This window comes from Chelmon rostratus, chromosome 8 (assembly GCF_017976325.1).
Source record: "Chelmon rostratus isolate fCheRos1 chromosome 8, fCheRos1.pri, whole genome shotgun sequence".
In the NCBI taxonomy this organism is placed as follows: Eukaryota; Metazoa; Chordata; class Actinopteri; order Chaetodontiformes; family Chaetodontidae; genus Chelmon; species Chelmon rostratus.
The window spans coordinates 13,881,004-13,903,232 of NC_055665.1; the positions used below are offsets into that span (position 1 = coordinate 13,881,004).

A 22,229-nucleotide genomic window follows, 5' to 3' on the forward strand; every position below is an offset into this window, starting at 1 on the left:
AATCCAGGATTATTCTCCCCTCCGCTCATCTCATTACAGTCGATTATTAAAAAACACATACAGGAATGCGTGCGCACACACACACATACTAATTATGGGTTGGTTTCCCTGGAGACTGAACACATGCTGCTCCAGTCTCCAAAGGCAGCTTGACATACAGGTAAAAACAAATACAAATGAATGTGCCTCAGGCATCAACTACACATGCAATGTAATGATTTTTTTATTTAAGTATATATTTGTTAATTCATGGACATTTGGAACATGAAAACATGAAAGATAAGGCTTTGTAGGCTTTGTGGTCTGGCAATGTATTTATACAAGTCTGATTATTTCTGTGCTTTAGCCACTAAGAGAGCTATTCTGGCCATTCAAAGAGCGATTTTCAGCATAGAGTGGGAAACAATGAGAGTAAACAGTGAGTGTCCTTTCTCAGTGATTGAATGTGTGTCCTTGTGTAGAAACTGCACTCACCTCTCTCAGCGAGTGAAAATATTCCTGCAGTGCCGGGGCTGATGCACAGGTGAGAGACTAGACGAGGATTTTGAGATCACCTGAGGCTTTGTGTCCACTGTGGCCCACTCACACTAGGTCAGCTCAGAATAACCAGAAAGGCCTGACCGCCGATGTTCACTCACCCCTGGAGTCATTAATCACACAGCACTGCAGATGAGCTGCATGGACGCGTGCAGTAACACACACATAGATGCAGACACACGTTACACACTACAGCCCAGTTAATTATAAAGCCAAATAGGAGATGACAGCATCGCTCCAGGTAGTCAGTCCTCGAGGCCTGTACTCCTGGTGCATTATCATATACTAAACATCACGGACATAAATATTTCTGAGCCGAGCTCAGGCCACAAATAACAACGCATCATTTCACATTAAGCTATCAATATCTGCGGCATATACGGTGTACCACATACATGCAAACACGCAGTATCGTATTGGTAACGTTTCTCTTCAGCTTTATTTTACACTCTTCAAACACAAACGCACACAATCAGATCATGGTATCTGAACCCCTGTATCCCCGAACAGGCCTCTCAGCTTGCAGCAGGGTCACTATCAGGAGCAGGATCTCAGATAACGTTCCCATTTACCGGTTATGAAACTCTTCAAAGGGGCTGCACAGCAATGAATGCCTGTGGTGTGCTTTGTTTGTTGACAGGCATAATGCATGGAAGAATACTTTGTGAAAAAAAAAAACGGTAAATGTCAGTTTATGAAGAACAAAAAAACTGTTCAGTATATTTTCTGAGTTGAAAACTACAAACTGTGTTTTGAAATTATGTTTGGGGCAAAAATCACGAAGAGACATTTATGGACTATACATATGTCTGTAACATTTCAAGATATCAGGTATGTGTATGTCCAATACCGTCACAATGCAGGTTTTTTTTTTTTTTTTTTTTTTCATTTTCAGTCTGACATCTCTGACCTGAACCAGTAGTTTGGCATTCTGTGAATGGCTTACATTTTGAGTTTTGTGCTGCTGGTTACAAAAAAAACAATAAGATCTTGCTATGATCTTTTTGTCCACAGAAGGTAGCTGCATATCTAGCTGTCTACCAATCAGATGTACAAACCCTGCCTCTTCACCTTGCTGCTCTCAATTGTACAAAAATATTTTAAAAAGCCCATTATTGGCCCATGCCATTACCTTAACCCACGCCATTACGCTACATACCTCTGTCTGAGAAGTTGAAAAGGCTGCAATGTGAAAACTACAGTAAAAATACTAAGTCAGAGTTGCCTGTTTCTCCTTTTAGAAAGGCTTTGTGCCAGACACTTTGAACAGTCTAGCAGTGAGAGAAACGCATGCTGCATAAGTTAATGCCAAATCCTCTCTATTGTGTCTTGTCTTGTTGAATCCAATGAGCTAACAAAAAAGGAGGGGAAAAACCCAAAGTGGGAGAATAAACCGAATAGCATAAAAATTCAAGAATTACCTAAACTTGGAGTACTACAAACGTCACATGTAAAGTTAGAATTAACTGTTTGTTGGCAGACATAGTTTTCTAATAATGTTCACACCTCAATGAGATATTTCGCTTTCCCACAGTCAGAGAGGGAAGCACTGCGGCTACTGGTGTGCCTGTGCTGAGAGGAGCTGAAGTAATTAACGTGCAGCTTTTGTGGGTTTTCGCACGTGCTGTGTATTTGCTCGTAGAAACCAATGCATTGGTGTGTATGAGAAGGTAAAAGCACTCAAAGGTGTTTTGCTTTTGCTGCTGGTGAGAAGCAAAGCTCCAAAATTAATTTTCTTTATCAACATCTGTCAAGGAGATTAAGGGAAGCATTACTCAAGTATGCACTTATTTCACCAAAAGCATTAAACAACTGACTGAAAGAGATTGAGCAGACTGCAGCTTTTAATGCCACTCTTTTTGCGCATCTTACTTGAATTCAAAATTGATCTTTGATAAACGGGCATGAAAAGAAAACCAGTTAAAAAAAAAAAGGCACTTCAGAGAGCGCACCAGAACATTCAAGGTAGAGGGAAGCATGATGGGGAAAAGTGGAATCTTAGAGCATGAGCGAGTGGCTGTGGTCAGTGTTCCATGGCTACATCCGCATCATCCTCCTCCTCATCACTACAGGGTTCATAATCGTCATCCAAGACTGGGGCTCCTTCGTCTCCTTCCAGCTCTCCTCCCAGCTCGCCCAGCAGCTGCTCCACATGCTCGAACATCGGCTGGTCATCGCATCGCAGCTTACTGTACAGCTGGGGAAAGAGGGTAGGGGAAAAAAATAGGATGATGCAAGTGTGTAATGGGTTAGCAAGGAGACTGGAAAATGGAAATTTTAAATAGAAAGTAGGTTATGCAGCAGAAATGTTGAGACAGAACATGAAGTGCAAAATTATACTGCGGAGGCAGTACAAGAAATGAGATATGGTGAGTGAAAAGCTCTCGACCGAGGCTCTTCCGTTGTGTCACTGAAGATAACAGTGCATCACTACAGCATCAGTAAGCAGCAGCTCGGAGTGGAGGGAAGTGAGCAGCCCCGAGGTTGTAAGTCTCTAAGTGCTGGTTAGGCCGCCTGAAATATCCAACAGCAGCTGCATTCTGTCAGCGAGGCAGTCACGGCTCGCAAAACACTGGTAAACAGTTTTTGTCTTTCATTTGGCAAATCAGCACATTTGATGCACTGTTCAGTCGACCATTCATCTTCCTCTTGCTGTTGCAACATGCATGCACACGCACATGCAGAGAAGTGCATCCTAAAGCACGTGTGGTTATGCGGCGTACGTGTGCACGCACGAACACATTATCAAAGTTGTTATCTTGGTGAAATATGGCGTGAAAGAGCAAGATAAAAAAGTCCCGTTCTCAAAGCAGGCAGCAGATTTATCTCTGTAAAATACTCTGCTTGTGTGTAATTGCTGAACTCAAAGTGGAGCTGGGTGATAAAACTACTGGCGCTACCACTAAGGACAGCAAGCATAACACTGTGTTTCTGCGCGTGCATAGACAGAGCAAGGGGAACCGATACAGCGATTCATATTCATGCATTTCTTTCCAGAAACAAAACTAGAGAGAAAAAGAGGTCGAGTGTGGAATGGGTTTGTATGATGTAGGAAAATTATTCTACTTCGTCTATAAAACACACACGCGCACGCACACAGTCACTTGAGCTCGTGGACAATGAGCAGCTGAGTGCCATCATTCTCACTAAAAGTGTAAGGAGGCCAGGAGAGTGAAGAAGAGCGTGTGTGACTGCTTGGCCCCAGGACCAGTCTCTAAGCAACAGCAGGTCCTGACAGGAGACACGCAGTCCCATGGGAACTCATTTGGAGTGTAAGAATGTGTAGTGTGTGTGTGTGTGTGTATATTTAAGTGGATGCTGTCTCTGCAGGTTGGAGCTCCAGGGAGGTGGAGCGTGACCCAGGTCCAGGCACAGGGTCTAATACTGCGGGGAGAGCTGACCCTCTCAGCCTCCTTCGAGCACCACACACACACACATAGAGAAAAAGAAAACACTGATTTTCATTCTGTCAATGTCACAGTGAAATGCCTGGAGATGTTTATCCACAACGAACACTCAGAATAAAAGTTGGGTTTGCTTTACAATACAGTTCACTATATACACTGAATAATTGCACATTACAGCCTTGGGGAAGAGGTAGAGGGGGTCTTTCATGGAGATAGCATAAGAGAAATAATATAATAATTAGGGTGAACGTGTGCAAAAAAAAAACCTGTTCTGCAATACTGAATGTTATTTTGACACTGTTTTTGTGCGGAGTGATATTTCCTACAAATCAATAGCGCAGTGCGTCTGCTGGCTAAGATGTGATTATTCACTGCGATGCTTTCAGCTAGCTAAACAAACAGGAGCTATTCTTTACACATTCTGCACCGAACGCTGCTGAGATCAGCAACGCCGTCGCAAAAAACACAGGCATTTCTCATTTGCAGCAGCCTATGTTTTCTCTTCTCACTTTCACGGCCCAGAGAGCTGCCTAGAGAGGGAGGGAGAGTGTGTGTGTGTGTGTGAGAGAGAGAGAGAGAGAGAGTTGTAATCGTATAACTTTTTCATGGTTCACTTTGCTCTACTTTTAAGCCCCGTGTCACAGCCCAAAGCACACTTGACCACCACTGTAACAACTCACAAACATATTATACACTTACACCCCAGACTTACATATTTCAACAACTAATGGATGAATTTCCATGAAATTCTGCACAGGCGTTTATATTCCATGGCGCATGAAATCTACTGACTGTGATATTCTCCTGAATTTCCTCTCGCTCCACCGTGAGCTTGACATTTTTGTTTACAGAGAAATATCTTGATAACTATTGGAAGGACTGCCATGGAATTCGGTCCAAACATTCGTGGTCCCCTGGGGATAAATTATGATAACTTAGATCCCTGACTTGTCCTCAAACATCATCATCAGGTCAAAATGCAATTAGACACATACCTGCAAAATGGAGTTTCTATTATGCGGTAATTATTGTTTTTGGGTTTTTTTCCCCTTTGAAAATCAGTTAAAGTCCGACATATTTAAACCTCTCCAGAGAGGAGAGGTGAGGAACTTCAACGGAAAAGAGCTGACAAATGACTTCATGACAATGACAGTAACGACTCCAATCCTTGGCAACAGAATTGAAAAGGCCTCTGGAATTTAATACTAAACAGAACTATGTTCACTTCAGGTGCACAACCGAGCATAAGTGCTTCTGGACTGAATGAGGTCTCATCCTGTTTAGGGTCATTACACTGCAGCCCACAGAACGGACAAAAAAAAGTGAAACTTTATCAGTCTACCATGTAAGTAAATATACATAAATACTGTAAAAGTACTGACACAAACAATGCTAAGTACCCTATCATTCATTATTTTTCTCCCCATTTACTTAATTTCCTTGGACACAACCAGAGTATGGGCCAGCATAGATTATCTGTAAGTGCTTATCTTTTGTCCAGTATGCTGCCAACTTAAGTATAATAATAAGCACTAATGTACCCTTCATACTAAAATTGGTTCTTTTCCCCTCATTTCTTAGTCAAAACCTTTTTCTAAAACTCATATGGCAGAATAAAGACAGGCTGATTATGTGGTGAAAGCATAATCATTCCATCATGTTCACCTTCTGTTCCACATCCAAGCTTAACTTCCCTTTTCATTTCACCTCTTCTTTCATTTCATCTCTAATGCCTTCATTCTCCCGGCTTGTGTCCTGACCATTTTCCTCCCATGCACTATTTCGTCTCATTCGCACTCGTACACTCTCACCAAATGACCTTCCTGTCAAGGAGAAGATACCTCTTCAGACTTTCACATCTTATACTTGTACGCATGCATGCACGCACACTCTTCCAATCCCTTTTTTTAGGCCAAACGGAGCGCTCCTACTATGCACCTCTTCATTAGTGAGAGAGCAATAGTCAACATTTTCTTCCTCTTAACTTCTCTGTCTCACTCTGTCATGCAAACAAACACATTCTTCTTCGCTGGCAAGGGTGTGACACTGGTTGAGATTAGACCTCCTTGAGTGTGAACAGGGCATGTCGCTGGAAGTCTCAAGAGGGCTGACCGCAAATTCTGTGTTTTTCACACACGCACACATGCGCACACATGCGCACACAAGCACACACACACACACACACTTCCGTCCTCCAGTCATATCCTTTATAGGGAACGGCATTAAAATTACATGACAAGCACACCTTGGTCCAACCCTACCCACAATCCATGCTCACGGGATAGCCTTTCAGCCACATCTAATAGTAAAGCTTTTGACCTCTGTTCGCCCTAGCTGCCTTTGTGCACGCTCACACACACATGCACACACATTTATAACATTGTCCTCTGTGCATACACTGCAGATCCTTTCTTAATCGCACCCTATCTGGCTGAGACTCAAATTCCATTTCACGTCCGGTTTACTATTGATTTTACCCTCGCCACTATTCACCAGCTACACCCCCTGCACCGACACACACACACACACACACACACACACACCACATTCAATCTGTTCCCTTCCTCACCTCCCCTTTCATTCTCCCACTCCGCTCCTACACTTCTTTCTTGTCCTCTCAACCCATCCATTCTTCTCTATCATTCCTTTTTAAAGCATCTCTCAGCTGAATACAGTGTGTGTGTGTGTGTGTGTGTGTGTGTGTGTGTGTGTGTGTGTTTGCCTGTGTGTGTGTGGGAGCGTGCACGTGTATCGATCACAGAAGAGATGAATAATGAAGACATTTCTTAACAAATAATTAGATATGCAAGTTGGCACACACAACCATAATTAAATATGTGCATCCACATAAGGTGCGCCTACGCATACCCACATGCTTTTTCTCACTGTCTCACACCACACACGCACACGTACACACACGCACACACACTTAGCAAAGTCATAAAGTATGCAGAGAAGTGGACTGGCGCCAAAACAAGCCGTTGGGCTTCGAGGCCTCATTTCCATGTTGGAGCCCATTTTAACTAGCAGACTGACTCATCGTTAATAATTAACACTCACAGTGACGCTCAGAAACAAAGCTCTGATATAAACAAGGGGGAATCTCAACTACACAGTGTGGACATGTGTGTGTAATACACAGACATAGGAGCAAAAGTGCAGAGCTGAGGAATTAAGTGCACCACGCGGGGGGCTGTTTTCGCTCCACATTCCACCTCACCCTTTCAAGGTCTTCATTTACCGTTCACATTATTCTGCACCTGTTGCTTCACTCACTCTGCAAAGAAACAGCTATGCTGTTTACCTGTCACGCTCGAATGCCTCAACCAATTCTTTCACCAGTCTTCCGTTTTATTCCTTTGTATTCTTTCTCCCTATACAAAAATAGCAAAGTACCTAATTCTCCCCATTTCTCAATTCCATTTTTTTTTTCAATTTGTTTTTTTTTTCTTTATTAACTCACCAGAAAGCTGGCAGCTCAAATCTATATGCAACCTGTGCCTTTACTTTCCTCAACACAGTTTCTTCCATTCTCCTTCTTGGCAGCTCAGAGCCCTCCTCGCTCCTGTCTCAGTGGTGGACATTCCCAGTGGATGCTGGTTAGACAGGCCTGTCACTACACTGCTGGCTAGAGAGACATACATCAATATATCGCCACTCTGCTGCCCCTACTCATCTGTAGAGGGACACGACGGGGTGGGAGATGAGGGGGGAGGGTGGGCAGCTGAGTGGGGAGGTGAAAAGGAGAGGAAAGAGAGGAAAGTAAAGAGAAGAAAAAAATCGTAGGTGGGGCCTGCCATCCCTCAGTCTCTGCTGTCTGATTTACAAGCCTATTGGATTTTAGACTAACATGAATCACGGCTGCATAGAGGCATTGCTCCCTGACAGAATGACAGAATGAATGAGACACATCACTCCAAGTGTCTGTGTGTGTGTGTGTGTGTGTGTGTGTGTGTGTGAGGGGGAATAGGAGAGAGACAGGGGTATATTCAAACCTCTTTGAGATGGTGCAAAAAGACATTTCAGTGGCAACAATGGAGCTTAGGATCCTCTCATGTTCACAGTACTGTGTGTACTCCGTCACTGACAAGAACTGGTTCTTAGGAGTCCTATCTATTGTTGCAATGTACTGTATGTAACTATCTGTTCTCACAGATGATGTGCACAGTGGTGGAAGAAGTATTCAGTTCCATTACTTTAGCAAAAGTACTAATAGCACACTATAAAAATACTCCGTAGCAAGTAAAGGCACTGAAAGTAAAAAAAAAAAGTAAAAAAGTAAAAGTATGTATGTTTTATCAGCATGTGCAACCGTAAAAGTACTCAACACAGAGAAGCGTCTCCTATGAGTGTTACACTATTATGTTATAATAGTGTATAATGTTATATCATTTGATTATTATTACTCGAGCATTCTTATTTCAGCAGCATTTAACCCTTCCTGTTGTTTGAGGTGGAGCTTGTGTTTTAGCCATTTTATATATGCCTGCAACCAATGATCTTCACATTGGATTAATATGCTGATTACTGACCCATGAAAAATGGCTTAAACAATTAGTTGATAAACTGACGAACTAGGAATTGTGGCTGTCAGATAAAGCAGTATAGTGAAAACTACAACAAATTCCTCTGAAATGTCGTGGAGTTGTAGTATGTAGTGTCCTGCTATGCAAATACTAAGTACAAGTAAGTAACCAAGTATAGTACTTGAATAAATGCACTTATTTACTTCACACCACTAGCTACACTATGTAAGTATTGGTCAACTGTATTCATATATGAGATGAATCACAACTATACCTTATCCGCAACATCAAAAGGCTGTGATTTATTGGATGGTCGGCAGATTTTATGACGTTATATTGACCTAAATTACCTTCTTAGCATTGGTCAGGTATGATCTGGCCGCCTCCTTCAATGCCTTCCACTCCTCTTTCTCCTCCTCCGTCACGTCTCTCCCCTCTCTTTCTTGCTGCTCCTTTGCTTTTTCCAATTGGAGGTAGCACACCCAGCCGGAGAGATACCACACCTGGGAGGCACAGAGAAAGAGGGGTGGGTTGGTGGGGGTGGGTGGAGGAGATTCAGACAGAGGGAAAATGTTCTTTGCTTTGTTGCAGTAAGTGAGCTGTGACAAGGGAAACAGATTTGTAACCCTCGTGGAGCATGTCTGCATGAAATCCCACATCTTTCTTTGACAAACACGTTTCACACATATAACATGGAATCACATATGAGCAATCCATCACTCACAAAATAACTGTCAGCCTGATCCAATCCTGACATACTGTCTCCCGTCCTCATTTACAAATGCTGCAGGATTGTAAGTGCACATGTGCACATTACGTAGCTTCACAATGAATTCAAACCTGCGACTTGTGACTTGACCATCTGTCACCAACAATTTGTTTTTTATCTTTCTGTAGCAAAAGATGCAATTACTTTACTGAAATATACACTAAAACATAACATAATAAAGAGAAAAATAAATTCCCTCTGGCAAATAGCTTCTTTGCATTTCAAATGATATCATTCTCACAGGTGGCGTTGTGGACAATATTAGCTTTGCGATTAAATTAGAGGAGGTAATATTTTTTTTAAATATTCTCTTTATCTGTTAATTCTTTTATTGTACACATATTTTCAATTTAAAAATATTTCCCATTAGTGTCCTTCTGCCCAGACAGAAACTGGGGAGGAACAGAGGCACCACAGCGCTGGGGTACAATTAGTGTTAAGAAGCTAACTCCGCATTAACTTCCTGATGGCTCTTTTTACAGCGATGTACATCATCACCATGGTAACTTTAGCCCCCCACAGCACCTGCTCCAGAGCAGGTTATGTTCAGGGCGTTAGATGCCAAAATGTAACACAGCCACCTCCTCAGGAATCAGCTCTATAGAATTATTATTCCTGCGGCCATGTTTTGATAACCTTGGATATAAAAATTCAATTTGCAAAACATTTTACAAGACAATGTTGCAAATGTGTGACACAAGTAAAGCTGAAAGGTGTGTACGACTGAATTAACAGGTAGTAAGAAGGGCATATGTTAAGTGACTGGCAGAGCCACACTTTCACAAGGACACAATAGTATTATCTTATTATAAATGCACAGCTTTAGATCCATCGATGTAGCAAACCACTGGCTACTTTTCCGAACTCTCTCGTTTCATGTATACAGCATGTCAGCAGCTGCATCGGATTGGGCCAACACAGAATGACCAGATGATTTATCTTCTGTCACTCCAGCAGGTTAGCTGTCTTTTTATTCTAACTTCTATCATAACGTATTTGACACGACTACTGAATTTCATGCACAACACAAAGCTGTTTCTCTTGCTCGATATATTCACATATATTTGGTCATAATTTAACCTCTTCTGTTGCATTAGTACAACCCTTAGCAAGAGTGTGACACAAGATGTGTGAGCGTCACTCAATTCAAGGGAGCACCACGTATAGTTGAGTGTTAAGGGCTTCTTAACTGGCTGACTGACCTTAACTTGATGAAAATATGAAAAAAGCCATTATCTTGAAATAATCTCATTGCTTTAGAGTTCAAACAGTGAGGGGAGGCATATTTTTAACTATAAGTTAGAATGCTGAAATACAACCAAATCGGCTTGTTCTCCTTCTTTTCCATAATCATCTATTTCTTTCTCCTACATAGTCACATACAATGTGCTACGCTTGCTCTTCCACTCCTAAACACAATCATGCTCAACTCAGAGTGAACTTGGAGGTGTGTGTGCGCCTCTCATCTAAGGCCAAAGATCACCCACCCACTGTTCTTCAAGCACCAAGACACAAATATTAGCTTTATTCATTATTCATTGAGGGCAGAGGCATTAGGGACCTGCACCTCTGCCAAATCAACCATTTAGCTAACAAACACATCAAGGCATGCCACACTGAATTCAGAATTGCCGCTCAGCATGCTGAGTGGGAGGCTACCCCCTGCAGCCATACTTATCAGAACAACAGCAGCACTGGATAAATGTAGTAATGTTGCAGAACCAGCAATATGACATTTTTATCACTGAAACATTTTCTGTGAATACAGGACCCAGATAAAAATGTGTCCTTGTGCATATATATGTATATTTAAGAGAGAAAGAGTGAAATTGGGTCACTTAAATTCTTAACTTTTTGACAAAGGAGAACCACTGCATGTCTTCAAAAACAGATAGAACAAGGCTGGAAATTTCCTTACAGATGGCCCATTGTGAAATATTTGCGTATTGGCTTGTGCATCTGCACTCAAAATTAAAACAGGAGAAAGTTTGCTCATTAAGAACTTCAGAAACTCCACTCTACCCTTTCCCAACCCCAGACAGAAGCACACATAATAAAATAAACGCTGCGTCTGTCAATCAAATCACTGGGACTATTGTCGTTTCAAAGTGAAGACACATCTTAGTTCCCATATGGTGCTGCTGAAGGAAGAACAAAAGCATCATGAATGAACAGAATACCTTTGAAACCAGATTTGCAAGGAACTAGCTCAGTTGTTTGTGCAGACTTAACATTTTATAAGTAAGGTTCCAACTTTGAGATACGCAAGAGCAAGGAGACGGAGGCGAGAGCTAACAACTTATCTACTGCACTTAAGAGAGAAAATAAGAAAGAGAGTAAGACAAAGGGGGGGAGTAGTGTGCCTGTCATACACTTCTGACATCACTAATATGACTCTAGCAACATAAGTGTGATATGATCTGACAAAACCCTTTCTGACCATTAGAACTGGTGACTGTATGCATGTGTGATTGGCTGTGGGCCTGCTCAAATCGACTGTCACAGCTGTGTGTCTCTGGAGTGAGTTTAAAAGTTCAGCCCCCTGATGACTGCTCTCAATCTGTCAGCTGAAGGGTGTGTGTGGGAGGCTGAGCCTGAGGGGGAGTGGGGGGAGAGAGAGAGAGAGAGAGAGCGAGAGAGAGAGAGAGAGAGAGAGAGAGATACGCTGCTGTGCTCTTCTATCTGACACTCAGTGGCACACCTTCACTTCCCCTGCCACTAACAGTGGGGATTTGGAGCACACTGACAGCACATGGTTCCTACTAAAGCACAGAAAATACTGCCATTTACGCCACTCTCTAATAAGCATTCAAGTTCTCAGTCATACTTTGTGTGAGCACGCAGGTGTTGAGAGCATGTAATGCTTAAGTGTGAGTGTGTAGGCACTTCTTTGTGCACACGCATAAACAGTGGCTTAGCAGGAGCAAGCAGGTGCACAGGTTGAGGCTTCTTTCCTACTAGGGTGATGAAAGATTTGCCCACAAGTTGGCCTGATGCAGCACTGGCTACTGAATCACAATAATAAGGCTGCAAGGGAACACACAAAAAGACATCATTTAGTCCTGTGCATTAACACGTGCATGCACACACACATTCCCCAGAACACAGTTTGTTCAAGAATCGTTAATTAGTCAGGACAGACCAGCCTTATACTCGGGCTGAACTGCCATTTTACTTTCACTTCGTTCATTCAGCCTGACATTGTGTTCATGTTAACCGATTTCTTGCTGGGTGGATATTTCTTTGTTGGTAGTGGCTGCTATGAGCTTTCAATAAGAAATATGCAGATTTAAAAGTTGTTATTTCTGTAAGTCAACTTGCAGCTGCAGCGATCTGATCCACAGACCCTTTTTCTGTTGTTATTTTTCATGGATGTAGCTAAATAGCTAGCTACCTATGTAGGAAGTTAAGTAATCCCTGCAAAGCTTTGTTTGGTTGATTGTTTGTACAACCGCTCTCAATGTGCACAACACCAAACCCGCAGGTTATCGCTGAGCAAATCAGCAATGCGGGTGGTGATTTAGAGGTCTGGAACCAGGCTAGAGACGAACATGCTGCAAAATACAATTATTGGCTCAAAACACCCGAAACTGATTAGAAACTGCTGAAATTCTGATGTCTGCCATATTATATGAAAACTACAAAAGAAAATCATATCTTAAAGAGATTTTGACAAGACAAAAACAGCTGGAACATCACTTTGTTTCTTACCTGGACAACTTCATCATCCTCCTCCAGAAGACCCTCCAAAACATCAACTGCCATCTAACGCAGGAAGAGAGTGAGAGAAATGAGGGTTATGACCTTTATGAAGAAAAATATCATCAGAGAATAGTCATACCAGAAAATAACTCTTCAGGTTGAACAAATTCATCAGTACACATCAGTTTTTTCTGCGATACAGCCTCGACTCAGAGACAAACAAACATGATGGGCACCGTGTTGTGCATCCGCGCGATCAACCAGAGTGATAAGAGGGTCTGATAAGCATCTTTGAGCCAGCATCCCATACACACCACCGTCGATGCCAACAAGAAAACAGACATGGCCGTCGATAGACACACTCACCAGTGCTTATCGCACAGTCAATAGTCACTTTGGCTGCTCTGTTCGATAGCCCTTTTAATCCATTTACTGACATTAACAGTCAATACATTCTTAGTATCTGCACAACTTAATGGGATGAATGATACACTTAAATATCATGCTTGACCCCACCCTGCCCCGAGAGCAGGTTTGATGCCGCAAAGGAGTTAAATGTTTGAGGTCTCAAAGGAGTTCAGTGTCCGGTGACCTTTGCCATAGTTCGTCATTGTCTGGGTCAGTTTCTGTGGGAAGTTTCTATTACAGAAGACAGACCTTGACTAAAGAAGGCAGTGTGTTTGTTTTGCTCTGCTTCTCTCTTTGCAGATTCTGTGGTCGTGGTGTGTGTGCGTGCGTGTGTGTGTGTGAGGGGCCCCAGGTGATGATATATTGATTTTTGTCAACTTCAGGTTGGAGGCGACTGTTAGCCAATCACCCATGGTGAAGGGCAAGAATAAAAGACATGCACGCACACACGCGCACACACACCACTGCACAGTCACACACCACAACAAAGCTACACACAACAGTGAGCACAACAAGCAGCACTTGTTAAAGCAGTCTTATTAGCTGCAGAGCTTCCTAATTTTCATCCCCTCCCGCTCCTTGGAGTTCTCTTCTCTTTTCATTAAGCGTGTGTGCTTCCGGTGGCGATAAAGAGGTCAGCTGCCTGAGCAGACTGAGGGAGAGTCAGGTTAATTGAGAGGATCTCGTTAAGAGTGTGCAGATGTGCATGCCAGGGAGTCAGTTGATTGATTGCAAAACCAATTATCAGCAGAAAACCCATTGTCTCAATTAATTAATGACTGATTAAAAATACACAAACAAAAACACCTAATCCCAGCTGATGATGAATGGATTCATGCCCAGCGTCAGAATTATCTACTTGACTTTCATTGTATTATACCAATGTGACACACACACACGCACACACACACACGCACGCGCGCGCGCACACACGCGCACACACACACACACAGTAATTCGAGCCAAGCACTAGATATAAGAGATCGGGGTAAAGATCTGTCTGGGTATTAAACAACTGATAGTACAGGCAGTTTTGGAGCAACAAAAATAGAACAAGAGATATCTGGGAGCCCGGATAAGTGTGCAACGAACCATTATATCGTCTCCAACTGTACTTCTTCCTAACTACACTGGTCAACCCAGGGGCGAGTGATTAAAGATTCAGAGATTCCTAAGCCGCTTCACGCTCTAAACAACAACAAGATTAATATTCCTGTGAAGATAAGGGGAAAAGAGGGGGCACTACGAAGGAAAAAGCGAGAAAATTGGAAGGAAGGGTACAAAAAAGTATCATAACAAACAAAGCAAAACTGGTCCATGAACAACAATGGTGCACCGCAAAGGCACACGCAAACACACATGCCAAAGACACCACGTACATGCTGTCCTCTTTATTTCAGGACCTGTTAAAGAAAAAGAAAAAAAAAAGCAGCACTCTTGGGAGGAACTCATTTATAATGGCCATTGTGTGTGTGTGCAGATTGTGCGTGTGTGTGTGTAATCTTCAGGCAATTTTGTTTAACAGAATCATTTTACCGGAGCGCACAGCAGAGACAGGAGAAAGACAAATCACTTTACAAGCGAGGGCAAGCCGTATCTCTAACACACAGAAACCCGTACACACACGCACACACACACACAAGCACTAACGCACAAACACACACACACGGATGTCTCCACTTAAGTAAATAAATCCTGGGGATGTCACTGCTAACTGTACTTGCAGGCAACATTGGAAGGTACAAGCTGCGCTCCATCGTGAGCTAAATTCAAGAACAGAAGTGTTCAATGAATAACATGAAAGCAAACAAGAGTGACAACGACAAATAACTAAGCGTCAGCTGCTATGACAACTACGCCGAAGAGACACCTTAATGGCTGTCAGGGGAGGGTGTCTGTCTGTCAGTCTGTCTGTCTGACAGTCTGTCTGCTATGTGGCAAGTGAATTAGTGGTAGTGATGGGTGATGATGATGGTAATATGTGCGTTTGTGTATGTGTGTGTGTGTGTGTGTAAGTGTGTGTGACAGTGGGAAAACAAGAGTTCTCTGAGGGCCGCGTTGTCACCACACAGCACATTTATTTTTCATTAAAATATGAAGTAACATGTCAGTGCAAACAAGCAATAATAAACAAACTCGGGACAACAAATACTTATCATTTCAATATTAAATAATGTCTTTATTATTATCTTGATTAACTGATTTGTTTTTGTCTAAAATGCCCATCACAATTTGCCCACAGCGATACCATCATTTTTTTTGTAAACCACCATTCGAAAGAAAAAAACAGCCAATCTACAATGATATAAAACACAAAAAATTCAGCAGCAAATTCTCTCATATTCAATCAAAAGTTTAGTTGTTCTGAATGATAAACTGCTAAAAACAATGAATAATTCAGTAAGCCCCTATCCATCGCCAATCTATTAATGAAGTTGTTTCAGCACTACAGAAATAGGCTCAGAACTGGACAGTGACACCTACACAGCTGGCTCGCCTGTGCTGCTTCCAAGAACCTCTCATGTGCTTCTACTCAATTTCCATTACAGCTACGGAAATCACAAACACATTTGGCATGCATTCAAGTGTTTCTCCTCAAAAACTATCAAGCGGGAAAAAAGACCCTGAAAAGTGACTTTTTTTCCTTTCCAAATTAAGTGTCACGTATCCGCGTCTTGCTGAAACACAAGACTTAGAGGAAGAGCAGCAGTCATGAAACTGACGTTTTCAAGAATTAATTAGCCCAGTTTTTTTCCCCCAGTGCCAATTCATTTCCGAAGAGCAGAAGACAATCACATGGTGCAACACTTTTATCATCTGTTGATGTCATTTTTTCCATGCTCTTGACCCTAAGTCAAGTATCAGGAAACAGCCACTTTCTTACTTTCATGTCGAGCTTTTCATGTGCACTCAGCTTAAAAATTGAAAGGAAAGCTCTCTTTTTTTCCTCCAAAACACTTTCCGGAGTCACGGCCCACTTTTCTACTATAACTACTATACGATAACTCTAGACTAGCACACAACTTTATAGAGTTTAGAGTTGTGAATAGATTTATAGTCCACAGGGAGAGATAGTGAGCACAAAAATGAGTGAGTGAGTGTGTGTGTGTGTGTGTTTGACAGAGGAAGGAAGAGGATGTTCGTATCAAATCCGGGTAAGTCCCAGTCTGGGACAGAAAATAGCTTGCTTCTACTTTTCTTCTACCCTTAAGCTCGATTTCTGAAACTTCCACATACCTGATGGCTGAAAGCAAATATCAAATTTGTGCATGGATGTGTATATGCATACATGCACATTCGGCAATAGAGCACTCAGAATGTTTGCAGTTTGTGTTTCAGGCTTGATGGCACCAACAGGCGGATGAAGACAAACGACATGTCAGAAACTGTGGACCGAGACGCTGTCATTTTACTGATACACCTGACAGCCTCGCACCCCCGACACACACACACACACCTATCTGCAGCAGAGCCGTTTGGCAGTGAGGGGGGAAAAAGGACACTGTTCTCATTTCCTGTCAGTGATAACCATAAACCACTCAACAAGAGTGACTACAAATTAATCTCTGAATCACAACAGAAAATAGCTGAACCGCTGTTGGTGTGGCAGTAATCACAGAAAATGACTTCAAGCCTTAATGACTGTTAGGGGTTTTAGCACTGAACTGAAGGCGGTGAGCCAGTAAAATCAAGGCCATTAATACTGGAAATTGATGAGTGATTTAGAAGTGCGCTGCATCACAGATATGGCAGCAATTCATCAGACTAGAGCTTCCTTCCGTTATCTTTTTTCCGCCTTCACATCCCTCCTCCCACGTGCACCCCCTTTACCCCTGTCCCTCTCTGTAAATACCACTCTTCAATTATTGACACAGAACTCTGGAGGGGATAAAGACCAGCCATGGCCTTCCCACCTTCAGTGCTATTCACTAGAAAGGAAAACACACAAAAGGCACTGCATACACACATACGGACACACATACAAACGCCAGGCTGCCTCCCCACCACGAAACATCCACAGAGCAGCAACAGCAGCAGAGTGCGCGAGCACGACACGCAGCATTTTACCTCGTATTCTTCGGACTCGATGAGCAGTTTGGCTGTGGTGATGCGGGATTCGTACGGGGGGATGTCGTTCTGGAGAAAAAGGACAACACCGCCACCTCTACAGTGAGTGTTTACACAAGCATCCACAAACATAGTTCTTCCTTTGTCTGACAACAGCACGATCCAATTTCAAGGTACAAAAACATTCTGCAACTATGTGGCTGTTAATCACAGCGGAAGTGTCTGCAGGCTGAGTTCAGATCAACCTGCTCCTGAAGATAAAAGTAAAAGTAGTGCCACTGGGATTTTTGTCTCAAATCATCACCCCAACCCCTCTGATATCACATTTGCTCCGTATTTGAATGCAAACTCAGGTACCATTTATCTGGTGTCATTTCAAACCCATCCTAACTTTGACAATTCAGCCATTCTCTAAAATTCCCTGTAGTAATTGGCTTACTTATCCTTTATACACTTTCCCAATGTTGCCTTGTGCTTTCATATCCGCTCTTTCTTCACACACACACGCACAGGCACACCACACAACACAAACACACACAAAAGCACACAGGTTTGTGAAGTATTTGTTCCATCCTTTATGTTTTATTATCCCTCGTTTCATTATCGCTTACTTTTTATCTCTACTGGTGTCCTTATATTTGTGCTCACTGCAAAGAACACTGTGACAATCCCGTTAGTTGAAAGTGCTTTATAAATAAACTGGGATCTTGTGAGGGCTGGTTGCTGTCAGAGAAACACCAAGCACAACTCCAACTCACCTGCATCTCTTGCTCTGCGCTGGAAGAATCCGCACTCTGTTTCTGGGCAGGTAGCCACAATCCAACACTCTTCAACAGGTATTCTCTGCCTTCCTGAAGACAGCAGCATGCACATATGTGTAAATTCACAGATACATGTATGATTGTGCAACTAAATATGCAAACGTACAAAAAGACAAGGACATAAATTGACCAGAAGGGACAGAATTTGACGAGTCTAAATCACTTTTAGAGGCTGGATTCTGGATGATGTACAGTATATCAATGACCTTTGGGTTAAATTAAGGTTAATTTTATGATATATTTCAGAAATATTACTAGAGTATTCCAAAATAGGTCTGTCGCTGGATGCTTTAAAGTGTGACTGGAGTCAGTCTGACCCCTACTGCTTACAGCTGGCATTGCAGGTCCACTTTAGCTTTGTTTTCTTCAGTTTGGTCATGTAAGAACATGAAGAATGATTTTGAAGATAGTTTTACATTTATTTGCTCAGGTGATATCCACTACTGACATCTTACCAATGCAAAGGAAGTGAACTGAATTTTGGTTGAGGTGCTGCAGAGCAGTTCAAAACTAAGAGAGAAAACTGCCTTTCCATAAACAAAGATTAGGGGAGATCTTCACTGTGAACTATTTTAACGATACTTTGTCTAATAAAAAAAAATAATTACTTGTACTGTACATTACTGCTACATTAGCAGCTCTAGATCATAAGAGAACTGTTAATAGATGAAAATCATGCATTTTATTCAACAAAAAGATTATACTTGAATGACTTGGTGGTGGAACAACTTTACCACTTTCATATTTCTTTTTAGGTGTAGGTAAAAAAGTAATACTTTAAATATCTCTTGACTATGCAGTATGAAAATCAGTATAAACAGAGAAAATAGAAAGACATTTTTCCAAACTTATTGTCAGATGCTTCATACAGCAAAGTTCGATAGGTTGCTCATCTCTCTCTCTTTTTTAGATCACTGTATGACCTCAGTGATCTGCCCAGTAATTAACATTCCTGTCGCCATGACCTGCCAGTGTGTGTGTGTGTGTGTGTGTGTTAATGTATGTGTCCATCTGCTGATTAATGGCATACAATTCAATTTGCTCAGAATAATTAACTCAGCAGATTCCCGCTTTAATGCAGTGATAGCTCATCCTTGGTGAGTGTGTGTGTGTGTGTGTGTGTGTGCACTGACCTGGTTTCTCTCTGTACTGAACAGGTAACTGGCCATGAGCTGTAGAGCCTCAGGGTTGTCATAGTGATACTCTAATGCTCTCTCAATGAACTCTCTGCACTTGTCTGCAGCTCCCTCTTCCATGCTACATGGAACACACACGTACACGCGCACACGCACACGCACACACACACACACACACACACACACACACACACACACACACAGATCTCAACTCATTACCAATGCAGTAACATGAATTGGGGTTATAAGTGTCAACAGTGTACAGTAACTCGTTATGCTCCAGTACCAGAGGTCTGCAAGGTAAATCTCTGCGATGGAGCAGTAGGCTATACAAACATCCTTCGCTGTGGGGAGCTCAGGGTTCTCATCAGGTGGGGCGGCGGCTCCAGCCTGAGCCTGCTTAAAAAGCAGAGGACAGATGTCTTGAAACGTTCAACCAAGTTTAAGAATTAATAAGTTAGTGAACACATGAACATACAGTAACACTCTGTAAGTTCCCAGAGAAACTCCACCTGAACAGGCCTTTTTTTTCTTTTTTCACAGTTGGAAAAGCACAGGTGTAAACAATATTCCATTGATTTCCATTTAGCTGCTCCGGTTTCAGGGAGCTGGAATTGTGCATGCTGGCTCACTGGCACACTGTCGTGGTTTACTGGGACACTTGAATAGAATGGAGCCATCGTTAATGTTATTAGTGACTGCGCTTTTCCAAATACAACAAGCCAAAATGTCCACTGTGAAAATGGTCTATGAAGATTTAAATTATACAGAATATCCCATGCTTTTTCTTGTAATATATAATATTTGTTGTGAAAATAAAGAGGCTTTCAAGTCAAAGAATTTATCCTATTTCTTTTGTAAGGACAGTTATTTAAATTGACACCAACAAACAAAAACTAAAACACATTTGAAACAAGGAGCTCAGAAAACTGCCACAAGACTTCTGGCCTTAAATAAAACAGATGTTGTTGCGGGTTACACAATGAGGTGTAACAAGGTGTTTTCTTATAACGTCATACATACAGTATGTGATGGCAAAATGTGTGTGAATTAATGCAGAGTCATGAATGATGCAAGGTTGACGTCACACAATAATAACTATGCACTGGGTATATCCACTACCATGTTATTAGTTTAGTGTTGTTCAGTTGAACTGAATGGACTAATGATCTCTGTCAAGACCAGATGAAATGGATGTATGCAATGGATGGATGGATGGATGGACAGACAGATAGATAGATAGATAGATAATACATTGTCCAACAGCACCCTCTTGTGAAAATACAGACCATTACAGTAGCATGGATCCTTAGGTGCAATGGCATTTCTCCCTAGGTCACATACAGTATGTCAAACCGATTCCATAAAGGGCCGTGTGGCTGCAGGTTTTCTTCCCAACCAAGGAGGAGCACACCAGGCCAACCAATCAACATCAAGGGATCACTTAGTTATCAGCTGAAGACTGAGATCAGCTGATTAATTGTATCCAGCCTGGTTGGAAGGAAAACCTGAAGCCACATGGCCCTTCATGGAATCAGTTTGACATGCCTGCCCTAGGTGATGTGGAGTATGTATAAGTAAGTAAACCATGAACTGAAAGTGAGTGTGTATTTGGGGGCACTCACTGTGGGCTGTGCTTGTTTGTCCAATGCAGACAGCAGGACTTGTATTCCTCGAGTGTAGTAGTCTACAGCCTCTCGGCCTGTGTGGATTTGTCCCAGGTACATGTACTTACTGTGGCCGACATCTGGGCTCAGCTCCACTGCACGTAGAAAAACTTAGAGAGAACTGATCAAGGAAGCTACAACCCTCACTGTACTCAAACAGAATGGAGACATAACAGTGTTTCAATGGCATGACTTGAATCGCCAACATGCACATAACAACAAAAAAAGACACCGGCATAAAGGATATTTCCTTAGCTTTCTGTGTGTCTCCCAGTTCAGAGCAGATGTGACCCAGCATGTCTAGAGCTTGCAGGTTGTTGGAATCCACATCCAGGGCTCGTTGGCAGAAAAGACCAGCCATCTCAAAGTCAAAAGTGTCCATGCATTCCTCTGTCTGCACAACAGATGATCACAAGATCAAAACATGCAGTAGGTGATCAGAATTAAAAAATACATTTCAAAGGCATGACAGGTGTGGGTCATGTCTTTGTTGTGGAGATCTTGTCAGTGTCACCTTTTCTAGAAGCTGTTGCACAGAGTACTTCTCGGCTGTCTTCTTCTTGGCTTTTTCATGCATTCTTACTTTCATTCTTTCCTGGGGGGACAATCCAACAAATCCTGCATCTTCCGTGAATGGGTAAGAGGAGAGTCAATGTTAGTTTGGTCTCGTTAAGTCAAGAATATAAATGAAGCCTAACGGGTAAATTGCGACAAACGGTTTGCTACTGTTTGAGAGGCTGATGTTAACATATTGTAAATAACTAGCAAAATGCTGACCACTGAAGAAAATTACCGCTGTTTGGGCGTTTGTCTTTCCTCTTCGGCTTATTTTTCTTTTTGCCCTTTGCCTGTCCTCCCATAGTGCTGAAAAATAGGTCTTATACACACAATTATGTCTTCAAAATAGACTTTTCCCAAACTGTAGACCTCACTCACGCGTGGTGAGCAAGCGGAGGGGACCAGTGGAACGCAGTGCGCGTGCGCAAAGCAGTGACTGGGTGGCTGCTACGGAAAGAGATAGTGGACATAACATTAACGGTCGTGAAATAACCTCTTTTCACACTGAAACATAGAAACTTGAACCCCTATAGTGTTATCCATTACGTTTCAAACATATGCTTCAACAATGAAGTAACCTTAAACGTTCACAAATTACATTTTTTCTCCAGGGCGCTGACTCCTTAAGGC

The 22,229-nt window shown here is 42.2% G+C and overlaps 1 protein-coding gene across 4 annotated transcripts; it reads right to left on the reverse strand.

Moving 5' to 3' along the window:
- Nucleotides 1-229: 229 nt before the first annotated feature.
- Nucleotides 230-21,998, reverse strand: si:dkey-12j5.1 (probable assembly chaperone of rpl4). Of its 4 annotated transcripts, none has more exons than XM_041942737.1 (11): nucleotides 21,835-21,998; nucleotides 21,556-21,659; nucleotides 21,289-21,435; nucleotides 21,000-21,152; nucleotides 19,661-19,770; nucleotides 19,372-19,495; nucleotides 18,176-18,268; nucleotides 17,418-17,486; nucleotides 12,951-13,004; nucleotides 8,821-8,973; nucleotides 230-2,734 (listed from the first exon to the last, which is right to left on the reverse strand). In XM_041942737.1, exons 1-11 carry the CDS (start codon nucleotides 21,899-21,901, stop codon nucleotides 2,561-2,563), a joined length of 1,248 nt encoding a protein of 415 aa, XP_041798671.1. In that variant the 5' UTR covers nucleotides 21,902-21,998; the 3' UTR covers nucleotides 230-2,560. The 4 variants fall into 4 exon arrangements, with proteins under 4 accessions (XP_041798671.1, XP_041798670.1, XP_041798669.1 ...); XM_041942736.1 differs by having other exon boundaries at nucleotides 19,661-19,773; XM_041942735.1 differs by having other exon boundaries at nucleotides 231-2,734; nucleotides 21,556-21,665.
- Nucleotides 21,999-22,229: the final 231 nt, after the last annotated feature.

Bases quoted from the DNA above. Each gene is read 5' to 3' on its own strand.
- si:dkey-12j5.1 (XM_041942734.1), bottom strand. From the start codon at position 21,901: ATGGGAGGACAGGCAAAGGGCAAAAAGAAAAATAAGCCGAAGAGGAAA. The intron at 13,005-17,417 runs GTAAAATGCTGC...TTCCTGCGTTAG, and splicing joins TCGAGTCCGAAGAATACGAG to ATGGCAGTTGATGTTTTGGA. The intron at 8,974-12,950 runs GTAAGAAACAAA...TGTGCCTCCCAG, and splicing joins AGGATGATGAAGTTGTCCAG to GTGTGGTATCTCTCCGGCTG.